The sequence below is a fragment of the Oncorhynchus kisutch genome, linkage group LG17 (assembly GCF_002021735.2).
Source record: "Oncorhynchus kisutch isolate 150728-3 linkage group LG17, Okis_V2, whole genome shotgun sequence".
In the NCBI taxonomy this organism is placed as follows: domain Eukaryota; kingdom Metazoa; phylum Chordata; class Actinopteri; order Salmoniformes; family Salmonidae; genus Oncorhynchus; species Oncorhynchus kisutch.
In genome coordinates this window covers 58,054,233-58,066,671 of record NC_034190.2, presented here as the reverse complement: position 1 = coordinate 58,066,671, position 12,439 = coordinate 58,054,233, and the positions used below count along the sequence as shown (strand labels likewise).

Sequence of the window (12,439 nt, the reverse complement as noted above, 5' to 3'; positions counted from 1 at the left end):
TGAAGATTTCCGGACGGGAAATTAATTTTAGACCGTATGATTGCTCCCAGAAACCGGGTTGAACCTGAGCCAGAACACACGTGGGTAAAGCAGCGTTTGAAAATGTGTCATTGGCTTTGATATTCTGATTGGTTCGAGATGATCCAATAGCTGATGACTTTGTTTTGTACAACACACCTCCTTTTGACATCACCACAAATGACTTCAATGATGGCTGTCTCAGACTGAAGTCTATAGTGAACGGTAGAGCTACGGAACAATTCAGTTGGAGTCGTGAGGCAATCCAAACAGTGCCATTGATTGGGAACATTTGCAAATAAGTGCCAGCAGGGTCCACAAACCTAAGGGTGATGGTCAATTTTGTCCAACTCATGTCACAGTTAACAGACAAAAGTAAGAAGGATGTATAAGGCCTATTTTCCAGCTAAAGCCTCATGTCATAGAATAGTCCTACATATACATTGGGGATTCCCTAATCAATCTAAAAATATTTACTGTGACTGAAAGTGATTGAACAGGAGGTCCCCCTTTCAATGTTAATTTGAGTAGCTTCCTAATCCCAGTGGAATGTGTGAAATGGTGTCAGTAATCTGCTCGCCCTGACCCTGTGGCCAGTGGAGTGGCAGAGGGCCATCCATGCACAGCACAGAGCAGAGCTGCTCTGGTGTCAAGCAGTAATAAAACAGGAACAAGGTATGGTGTGAACCGAACAGCAAATATAAGGAAGAAGTTAGAAATGGGTATAGAGAAAGACCAAACTCCTGGAAAATGTTATACTTCAGTGAATGTTCATGAATGTCATTATTTGCATAACTACTGTAATTTTCCTTAAATTTTTATCTCAACTTGCCTTGTTCCCTGTACTAAAATCTCAGTCAGCAGACCAGGGGTTAGGACTGGGAGCTGGAGTGTTGGCCTATGATCTTCCTCCCTACCATATCTTTCGGTGACAATATTTGACCACAGATGAGAAGATACCTCTGCAGCTCCTGATTGTCAATATCTGATTATCCATAGCAAGCTGAATCACTTTATGTGTTATGCTCCAGGCTACCTAATATCCATCTGCATGAAAACTAGATGCAAACTATGGAAGTTATTACATTGATTATAATGAGTAGGATACAGTACCTCCCATAAATCAATATCACTTAGAACACTAGTCTATTCTGTAAACGTCCTCAGGGTTCTACAAACACAGGTTCAGGATAAACGGTCGCATAACAACAGTTATTTATTACCGTCAACGACCGATAATTGTTGGAGAAATACAGAGGGCAGTGAAGTTTAATTCTTCAGCTAAAACGAAAGGTAAAAATGTGCAGTAGTCTCACCTGCTCACCACTTTCTCTGATCCACTGTCTCTGCTTCCTAGCCCGCCTCGACCACTTGTATGAGTCCTGTGTACAGTTTGGTCTGCAGTTCAGTACTGCACAGAAAGGAGGAGGAGTAGAAACCAGCGTTTATCAGCGTTTACCTATGTTTATCATAGGCCTACCCTACTGTACAAACAAGGTAGGTTTCTGTTAGGTATGGGCGCCACCCTGATGCTATACCGACTGGGCTACAGTACTACACCGTTCAACCCCCGACATCGACGTCTTTCAGTCAGGTAGCAGGTAGGTTAAAGGCTGACGTTAAGACGATAGAAATGTTACCTTATCGTGCATGACATCAAAGTTAAACTTGGACGAAGAAGAACAAAGGCTCGGTTTGTTTGATACACATTGCAATGCCCTAAACCTAGTTAATTATAATTTCCCGTAATAGTCACTTGCTCCTTTTCCCACCTGCCTCTCTCTGTCTGTAATCTTTCTACAAATATTAATTTCCCGCTCCTCCCCAATAACTCTGACCAGGACAGGTATCTGCCCAGTCGTTACAAATTTAGAATCAGAAATGGAAATAAGAGGGGGGGTTGAACATGTTTCATTTCTTCATAATTCTTAATAGTTAGGTTATGGGTCATTTCCTTTGTCAGAAATCATTTTGTATTTGCTTTTTTAGTGCCTCCATGTAAGCCTGTTGTAGGTACTGCAGCTGGGTATTTTGTCATGAGGAATATAAACATCTTTATAGAATGATGATGACAAACGCCATCAACAAGCTCATTATCTGGTGCCAGCCAAATCTGACTGGGAGATAAACCTCAGAAAACAGACTTCTGCAGAGCACAGGAACAAGAGAGCAGTCTGTTGTTCAAGGGGAAGATGGGGGTGATATTGTGTGGGGATGGGTAGTGTGGTAAATCTGTTATTTAGTTTGCTGTTCATTACTGTATTGATTTATTGTATTGGGTTTGGAGTTGTCCCCATCACAGACAAATACAACTTAGGATCCATAACCAAGTCCTGCCCCAGCATACCTCACATTCCCTCCCACTAAAGGATTCCCTCATCATAACACCAACATGGTAGAGAGGGCTGTTAGAGCTAGCTGGACCAGGGATTGTTATTAATATACCTCCTCCATTCCCCTCCACCCTAGGTGTAAAAATATGTTAATGTGACAGGTGAGGGCAAAGAATGGATTTATTGGTTTTGGTTTGTGAGGGTCTATTAATTAATTGTTTTTTGAGGGTCAAATTGCTATTTTGGAGTAACGTGCATAACTCAGCTCCATACATACCATAGTCCGTAGGACTGCAAAATGTATTATATTTTGTATTGTGTTGTGTATTTTTAGGATTTGTGGGCTCAGGGCTGAATTATACACTTCCGTGAAGTCAGTGGCAGTATTGGCACAGTTAATAAATGATGGACGGACACCATCACACGCACCCCTCTCCCACCACCCATCTTCCTTCCTGCTTCAGGGATGTCAAATTGTGGGTTTTGGGGCTGTAATTTCACAGAGCTGTACTCTTCCAGGTGATTGATGCATGGCAATGGTTAGGGAAAATTGACCACTGTGAAATCTAAAGTACCTTCTTGCTTTCATACTCATCGTGTTTGGCTGCAATCAGACGTTTATGTTTAGTGTGTTTATCATTTGGGCCTACATACCACCAATCAGGAGCCTGGTATGGCGGCTCGTTGCCCTGAGAACTGGAGCAGTGAGTATTAGGATTCAATGATGTGTCTATAACAGAGGTCAGGGGTCATTGGAGAGTGCTGAGTTGACATATTTCAGGTTCCAGCCATGGATGCACAATCACACTCACACACTCTTCCACATCCAACCATACAAGCACACAAACATACAGTATAAAGCAATGCTCTTGAGTGAAGATGCTTCATAGCTCTTTTCATTCAGCTGAAAGTTTATGGTATCCACTTAGATTACATTTAGGATCAATATGGGGATTTTGATTGATAATACTTATTATTATTTTGGACATTGAATGATTCAATCAATTACACTTGCCACTTGTCACTTTTAATTACAAACTCACAAAATAATACACAGTTTCGCAAATAAAATAATTACTATTTGTTGAAAACTATGAGTGGAAATTATAGAAATGCAATTTTGAAAGTACAGCTTGTCATATTAAAGTGAAAACTACCAGCATAAATTCAACTAAACATTCATCCTCTTTATCTGGGACTGCCCTCTTGTGGAAGATTTGTCCCAGCATTACACACAAATTCAAATTTCACTGACACAAATGGATTTTTGTTACAATACGAATAACACAGCATAAGCACATTTAATAACACAAATATAAAAAGATACATGATACTCTGACCCAAGATTGGTCTCTACATCTGATTTAAATGATTTTCAATTCGCAAGGCTTTTGGAAGTAGTTATAGTAGTTATATTACCAATAGTATAAGCTAATGCTTATTTAATAATGCTAGGTTTCCCTTCACCTGTTTATTTGTGAGAGAGGTAGGTAACTATGTGTATGTGGTCCCTCAAGCTCCTCCAGGTCATCTAGGAGCAGAGCTGGATGGTTGAGGGAGAGAACATGGGCAGAATAAGCCTGGTGGAGCTGGGCCAGGTTGAACATATACCTGACCCCTGCCAGGTGCTGTAGGTGACCCCGCTCTCTCTGTACATCCTGGTTCACAGAGGCTTTCACCAACTGTGGACAAAGGGACAGGAAAGTGAAGTCATAGCTGTCTATGAGAAATATCAACCTCAAACATATTTTGTTCTGCATTTTTATCCCTGACTTTTGCTGACAATGTGACCCTGACCAGGAACCACTCAGGGGCATTACTCATTAGTACTTATTAGCCAGTGTAATTAATAATTAGCCTGACCTCAAGAGACTCAGATTCCTCCTCCTCCTCAAGGTCTCTGAGTCGTCTGGTGGAGTGTTCTCTCAAGGTGTCCCACAGGGCCTCAGCACTCACCTCATCTGACACACAATCAATCAATCAATCAATCAAATTGATTTATAAATCCCTTTTTAAAGCTCTTTTTACATCAGAGCTTTAACGATCCCCAGCCTAAAGCCCCAAAGACCAAACAATGCAGAGACAGAAGCACAGTGGCTAGCAAAAACTCCCTAGAAGGCAGGAACCTTGGAAGAAACCTAGAGAGGAACCAGGCTCTGAGGGCTGGTACTTCTGGCTACACAACACAATAAATACATAACACAGAGGCACACTGGTCACATGAAAAGCTACATACAACACACTGCAAGACACTAGATGGCAATTAATACATTAGCAGTGGGAATTAGTCTGTTGAAACACTAGGCTGGATAATGCGACTTTTCAGAAAGGTGAAATGGTGGACCTCACAGTGCATGCTTAGCTGGGCTGTACCACTTCCTCTCGCTCCAGTTAGAACACACTTGAATGCCTTCTGGAAACGTTCCAACCAGTTGCACCACCAAAAAAGGGGACATTTGCATACATCATTTGCATACAACATTGTCACCTAAAAGGGAAGATGTACTTTTGTATTATAACAGTTACCTCCCATGTTCTTCATCAGTAGTGTGTACCAGGTGGGTGAGGAAGTGTGGACAGGAGATGGGTTGAGGAAGTACTCAGCTGTCTCCTTCCCGAAAAGCCTACCGAGAGACAGCAGCTGATCAAACAAACACATACAGTGGGGCAAAAAAGTATTTAGTCAGCCACCAATTGTGCAAGTTCTCCCACTTAAAAAAAAATACTTATTTTCCACCATAATTTGCAAATAAATTCATAAAAAATCCTACAATGTGATTTTCTGGATTTCTTCCCATCATTTTGTCTGTCATAGTTGAAGTGTACCTATGATGAAAATTACAGGCCTCTCTCATCTTTTTAAGTGGGAGAACTTGCACAATTGGATGGCTGACAAAATACTTTTTTTGCCCCACTGTATATACACACACACACCATGCCCTCAGTATATCAACCCATGCTTGCATCACACAAACAAACACTTCTGTCCAATTATATTGCCCACATTATATAAAAGAGCAGTGTTGTGAGGATTGTATGATACCCACAGAGATTAATTCATGCATTCTGAAAAAATACCCTGAGAAGACATACAATTCACACCCATAAACACTAATTCACTTATAATTATCTGTAAGTAAACATATATAATTGGTACATTTAACATCCACACAGTATGCATATGGTTCCAATTTACTGTATGTGCAGCATACAGATCTACACTCACTTACTTAAACCCAAAGAAACACATGAACATCCAGTACCTGTGCAGGTAGAGGCAGTAGTCCTGTTCAGTTCCAGCCCCAGTGTTTGGTTCAGACGGGCTGTGACTGCTCCCCAGAACATCTGTCTCAATACCCTCTGTGCTCATATCGACAGGGAAGCTGAACAGGCACAGGGATGGAGTCCTCAGTCAACACCATATTATTTGGTTGAAAGTATTAGTTATTTTCTGTCATTTCCAACTCATCTGTCTTCTATAATCTATACACAGCGTAACAGCAACAAAGATAAACATCAAAGTCATCACACATCAGAGATCGTGCACTCCCTCATCTCTCCCGTCTACAGGAAGAATTACACAATCAAATCCCTAGCTGTTCTGTCCTCATTTAACACTGTGCTCATTATCACATGAAATAGAGAGGTGACAGGACCTGACCAATTCAAACAGATAGCTAATATGTAAAACCTACCTCTGTATTAGGTGATGAAAGCTGCTGTGCGGGGCCGTGTGTGTGTGTGTGCAGTTTGCTGCTGGGCTGTTTTCAACGAAACAGAGAAACGCCTCTGTTTCACATCAGTGGTCAGTGTAGAGACACTGCATCTCTCAGCAGCTCCACAGGGCCCTGTTACTCTAGGGGCAGCGGGTTGTTGTTACGCCCACAGAGAGGTGATGGTTGCCAGGCTGCGGGGAGCACCTAATTCCCCTTGTTGGAAGAGAATACAAAAGCTCTCCTGACTCTCAATCACTCTCTCACTGTCTCACATCCTGTCAGATGGAGAGACCTCCATCTGACAGGATGTGTGTGTGTGTCCGTTCCAGTCTAATTATTAACCAAGACTGCGCGCCCAAACTCGCCCTGTTAATCCCAAACCAATCACTAGTCAAAAGGTAACAGAATATATACATTAGTGAGAGACGACAAGAGAGAGAGAGGGGAGTGAGAAAGTCATCTTACATTATGGGCTGAGTGAGACAGAAAGCCTGATTGGAAGAAAAACACGACAAGCAGTGAATACCATAATTAAATAAATTCAGAAACAGAAAGAAAGTAAGAAACCACTAGTCAGATTTGTCACACAAGTAGCATACAGACTATCACATGCAAACACTCTGCTTTGATCCACTCCATTTTCCCCATACCAAAATTGTTGTGGCATTAAATGTAACCGTTTCAACTAAATGTTAGACCAGTAATGACATATCTCTGCCCCTCTATAAATACATTAAAACATCTACCTAGCCCTAGGCAGTGTTGCCATAAAATGAGATTCTGGAGATAGCTGGAACCGTTTGATGGCTGAGGTCTCCCTTTCTCTCTGTGTTGACTAAGATGTGCCATGCCCCTTCAACATAACTGATTTAAAATGGTGCTAGAAAGCCCCAGTCCACTCTGAACACCAGAGGAAATCAGTCATGCTGGGAAAAGGCAAAGGTCGCAGATCCCAGGCAGCATCTGTCACATCCCTGGTCGCAGATCCCAGGCAGCATCTGTCACATCCCTGGTCGCAGATCCCAGGCAGCATCTGTCACATCCCTGGTCGCAGATCCCAGGCAGCATCTGTCACATCCCTGGTCGCAGATCCCAGGCAGCATCTGTCACATCCCTGGAAAGTGGAAACAGAAGGTCGCAGATCCCAGGCAGCATCTGTCACATCCCTGGAAAGTGGAAACAGAAGGTCGCAGAACCCAGGCAGCATCTGTCACATCCTTGGAAAGTGGAAACAGAAGGTCGCAGATCCCAGGCAGCATCTGTCACATCCCTGGAAAGTGGAAACAGAAGGCCAAATAAAGGCCAGCAATAGTCTAAACAAAAATTTGACTATATAGTCGGTAAAGAAACGTATGCCCATATAATAGTGTCTTACAAGGAACTGTGTAGATGTTTGATGATCATGATGTTTGTATTACCAATAGAGAAGATTTAGGCAAATGGGGATACCTAGTTAGTCGTACAACTAAACGCATTCAACTGAAATGTGTCTTCCGCATTTAACCCAACCCCTTTGAATCAGAGAGGTGCTGGCAGATGCATTTCTCTCAATGTTATGTCCTATAATTAACGATACTATCCTCATTAATATTAAGTCATTTTGGCTTGGCTAATCTATCAGTGGCATTTCCCTCCAAAATATAGGCTGATTGTGGGGCCTTCCGTACCCCTGCAGTAGCCCCCCGTCATGGGGGGGGGTCAGAGGACGCTGCACCATGTCATAACAGGTTAGCCACGGGCCGCTGCAGCTCAAAGCAGGGAACCTGCAAGAGAACACGACCGTGAAGAGGAACATACACACCATCACATACAGTATATATTCATTCACTTTAACATTCCCTCTGGTAATGACATACAGAAACCAAGGGCATCCATGTAGGTGAACAAGGAGGATTCATTCCGGAAGGATGCAAACAATGAGAGATCTGAGGCTGGAGAAAATCTAAAGAAATCTATGGGGCTCATTATTCTCACATAAAATATAATTATGTCTTGATCAATCACTCAACTAGTTCATTCTGATTTCATTCTCAATCTTCACCTGTGCTCATATTAATGGATATTCACAGGCAGTGTCTCGTCCCCTAATAACATGCCCCACCACTGCCCCACCCTGGGGAGCGTTCTCATCTCCACGTGGTGACAAAGACAGGTTGTGATGGGGGAGGGCAGGAGATCTAGGGCAGTGGTCTCAAATTATAACGCCCTGGCTACCAGCATGTCTAGCATAGCATAGTGCACAGTATATCATTAGGACAAACCCATTTAAAGTGACCATCAAGACTTGATTATTACTGTTATTTAGCCAGTAGCTATCACATATTTAACAAAATGAAGCAAAAGTAGGCTACATTTTTCATAATAATTGCACATAGATTGAAGGCTATTAGGACAAAACAACTGAGAAAATTCTGACAACCTAGTAATTACACACCATAGGTATTTCAGTCAAAATCTCTCCTCTTATGCTGTCAGAAATAATGGCACGGGCAGGGCCTGTAATGGTTATTTAGTATTTTTAATCCTTCATACACGGTATATTGGTCTACATCCTGTTCTGTGCTATTTAATCATTGAAAAGAAAAAAAGTAACTTTGGTTACTCTATGTCCATTAAAAAAGCTATTTGATTTGCACCCAAATGCTGTTGTTATACATTAGAAAAGTGAGTAATTGGACCGTGACTCTCGTCATTCTATCCTTGTTTCATATATCTATAGATGGAACATCATTTGTGAAACAGGGAGGGAGATCAATTTCAACTTGGCCTCCGTAACTTGTCCATCATACCTGTCCATCTCTCACAAGGAGCAGTGACCACCATGTGAGACCTTAGAGGACCTTCACTAAACACACCCCAGCCTTGGTTACTCTGATTAGTTTCATATATCTATAGTTATAATCATACCTTTAATGTTAATCTCTCACAATAACCACCATGTGAGAATCCTCTAGAGGCCATGACTATAATCAAACAAACAAACCCTTGTAAGGAAGACAGTGGAGGAGTATTGATTCAAGGAAAGCAATCAACTCTAAAACAACAACACCCAGCTTCAGTTTCTCTCAGACAGCCACCTCCTGCCCAGTACAGAGTCCAACACCCTGCACAAAGCCGCAGCATGCCATGGCAACACACATGGTGCCACCCCTGTGACTCACACATTTCTTGCTGGTATTGTTCTGAGAAACGCCCCTGAATGGAGACCTAAAACTGAACTATCTAATGAACAGCACCTCTGTTTTAATATCCAGCTCACTATAACTCTGTCAACGTGCTATGGCGAGAGGATATAGTCCTTCTTGCCCATACTGTTACTCGTCTAAATGGATGGACACCCATAGACTTTAATTACTAAATACAACCCCATTTTCATATTTGGCTGGAACTGGACATCCTAGAAGAGAAGAGAGACATGTACTTACCCCTTGATGCAGTAGGCAGAGTGGTGGCGGTGGTGTCTGAGCTTTGTCTGGTGGCGTGGGCAGGGGGCACCCAGTGCTCCAGACCAGGGCCAGTGCCAGGTCAAACCACTAAGCAGCTCTGACACAGTGACACAGAAACACTACACTAAAGGGAGAGGGGGGGGGGGGGTTAACGAGAGGGACAATATAGAAAAGGACAGTAGAGAACAGAGAACATAGAAGAGTTGAGGAAAACTAAAAACTAGTATTTGTGGGAAATTGTTTCAAAGGAGACAGATAGATGGATGAAAAAGGCGATGAAGGAGCGAGCTAAGCGACCAGGATCGTTAAAAGAGAGCATCAAATAGAGGGAGGAGAGTGAGTAGAGGAGGCAGGTCCATGCTGCCCCCCTTCACCTCACCACTGTACCCCTAAGTGCCCTAGTCCTACTATCACATGCAGGCTCTCTGTGAGGCTCCACCCACACAGCTTTAATTAACTCTCAAAATGAGGGTTTCTGAGAAACAATCCCTGTCTGCATCATGATGCCATGCTGCCATATTGCCTGTCACGATAGTAGGCCTACACATACAAGTGACGGACAAACATGTACACAAATAGATTAGACCCCCTCACACACACTACATTGTATATCTGTACTAATATACATGCATAACCTCACTATCTCTCACTTCCTTTAGTCACTTTCTTTACTAACACTCACGGTCAATGGTACATAATATATTGTGTCATTCCGGAGTCACTTTTATTGTAAATAAGAATAGAATATGTTTCTAAACACTTCTACATTCATGTGGATTCTACACTGAATAAAAATATAAATGCAACATGTAAAGTGTTGGTCCCATGTTCCATGAGCTGAAATAAAAGATCCCAGAAATGTTCCATATGCACAAGAAGCTTATTTCTCTTCAATTATGTGCACACATTTGTTTACATCCCTGTTAGTAAACATCTCTCCTTTGCCAAGATTATCCATCCACCTGACAGGTGTGGCATATCAACAAGCAGATTAAACAGCATGATCATTACACAGGTGCACCTTGTGTTGAGGACAATAAAAGGCCAATCTAAAACATGCAGTTTTTTCACACAACACAATGCCACAGATGTCTCAAGTTTTGAGGGAGAGTGTAATTGGCATGCTCACTGCAGGAATATCCACCAGAGCCCATTGCCAGATAATTGAATGTTCATTTCTCTATCATAAGCTGACTCCATTGTTGTTCTAGAGAATTTGGCAGTACGTCCAACCGGCATCACAACCGTAGACCACGTGTAACCACGCCAGCCCAGGACCTCCACATTTGGCTTCTTCACCTGCCGGATCGTCTGAGGGAGCTGTGGTCCTGAGGAGTATTTCTGTCTATAATAAAGCCCTTTTGTGGTGAAAACTAATTCTGATTGGCTATGACTGGCTGCCAAGTGAGTGGGCCTATGCCCTCCCAGCTCCACCCATGGCTGCACCCCTGCCTAGTCATGTGAAATCCATAGATTAGGGCCTAATTCGTTTATTTCAATTGACTTATTTCCTTAAAAGAACTGTAACTGAGTAAAATCTTTGAAATTGTTGAATTTTTATATTTTTGTTCAATATACCATGATTACGGAGTCTTGAATTAATTGTGAATAATGATGAGAGAGAAAGTTATTTGTGTGAGACAGACACACAAATATCAAACCCCCAAGACATGCTAACCTCTCACCATTACAATAACAGGGGAGGTCGGCATTTTATATCAAACCCCCAAGACATGCTAACCTCTCACCATTACAATAACAGGGGAGGTTAGCATTTCATATCAAACCCCCAAGACATGCTAACCTCTCACCATTACAATAACAGGGGAGGTTAGCATTTCATATCAAACCCCCAAGACATGCTAACCTCTCACCATTACAATAACAGGGGAGGTAGGCATTTTATATCAAACCCCCAAGACATGCTAACCTCTCACCATTACACTAACAGGGGAGGTTAGCATTTCATATCAAACCCCCAAGACATGCTAACCTCTCACCATTACAATAACAGGGGAGGTTAGCATTTCATATCAAACCCCCAAGACATGCTAACCTCTCACCATTACAATAACAGGGGAGGTAGGCATTTTATATCAAACCCCCAAGACATGCTAACCTCTCACCATTACAATAACAGGGGAGGTTAGCATTTCATATCAAACCCCCAAGACATGCTAACCTCTCACCATTACAATAACAGGGGAGGTTAGCATTTCATATCAAACCCCCAAGACATGCTAACCTCTCACCATTACAATAACAGGGGAGGTCGGCATTTTATATCAAACCCCCAAGACATGCTAACCTCTCACCTTTACAATAACAGGGGAGGTTAGCATTTCATATCAAACCCCCAAGACATGCTAACCTCTCACCATTACAATAACAGGGGAGGTTAGCATTTCATATCAAACCCCCAAGACATGCTAACCTCTCACCATTACAATAACAGGGGAGGTAGGCATTTTATATCAAACCCCCAAGACATGCTAACCTCTCACCATTACAATAACAGGGGAGGTTAGCATTTCATATCAAACCCCCAAGACATGCTAACCTCTCACCATTACAATAACAGGGGAGGTTAGCATTTCATATCAAACCCCCAAGACATGCTAACCTCTCACCATTACAATAACAGGGGAGGTAGGCATTTTATATCAAACCCCCAAGACATGCTAACCTCTCACCATTACACTAACAGGGGAGGTTAGCATTTCATATCAAACCCCCAAGACATGCTAACCTCTCACCATTACAATAACAGGGGAGGTTAGCATTTCATATCAAACCCCCAAGACATGCTAACCTCTCACCATTACAATAACAGGGGAGGTAGGCATTTTATATCAAACCCCCAAGACATGCTAACCTCTCACCATTACAATAACAGGGGAGGTTAGCATTTCATATCAAACCCCCA

The 12,439-nt window shown here is 42.3% G+C and overlaps 2 protein-coding genes across 2 annotated transcripts in view; both read right to left on the bottom strand.

Annotated features, from left to right (window-relative positions):
- Positions 1-1,613, bottom strand: part of lamb2l (laminin, beta 2-like) — a 57,378-nt gene extending 55,765 nt beyond the window's left edge. The window contains exon 1 of the mRNA XM_031794163.1: positions 1,335-1,613. The gene's annotated coding sequence lies outside the window, so the exon portion shown is untranslated. The remainder of the gene's footprint in view (positions 1-1,334) is intronic.
- Positions 1,614-3,356: 1,743 nt separating this feature from the next.
- Positions 3,357-6,923, bottom strand: si:rp71-17i16.6 (uncharacterized). The gene is made up of 5 exons (XM_020507194.2): positions 6,047-6,923; positions 5,615-5,734; positions 4,878-4,975; positions 4,215-4,312; positions 3,357-4,033 (listed from the first exon to the last, which is right to left on the bottom strand). Exons 2-5 carry the CDS (start codon positions 5,719-5,721, stop codon positions 3,815-3,817), a joined length of 522 nt encoding a protein of 173 aa, XP_020362783.1. The 5' UTR covers positions 5,722-5,734; positions 6,047-6,923; the 3' UTR covers positions 3,357-3,814.
- Between the last annotated feature and the right edge of the window lie 5,516 nt (positions 6,924-12,439).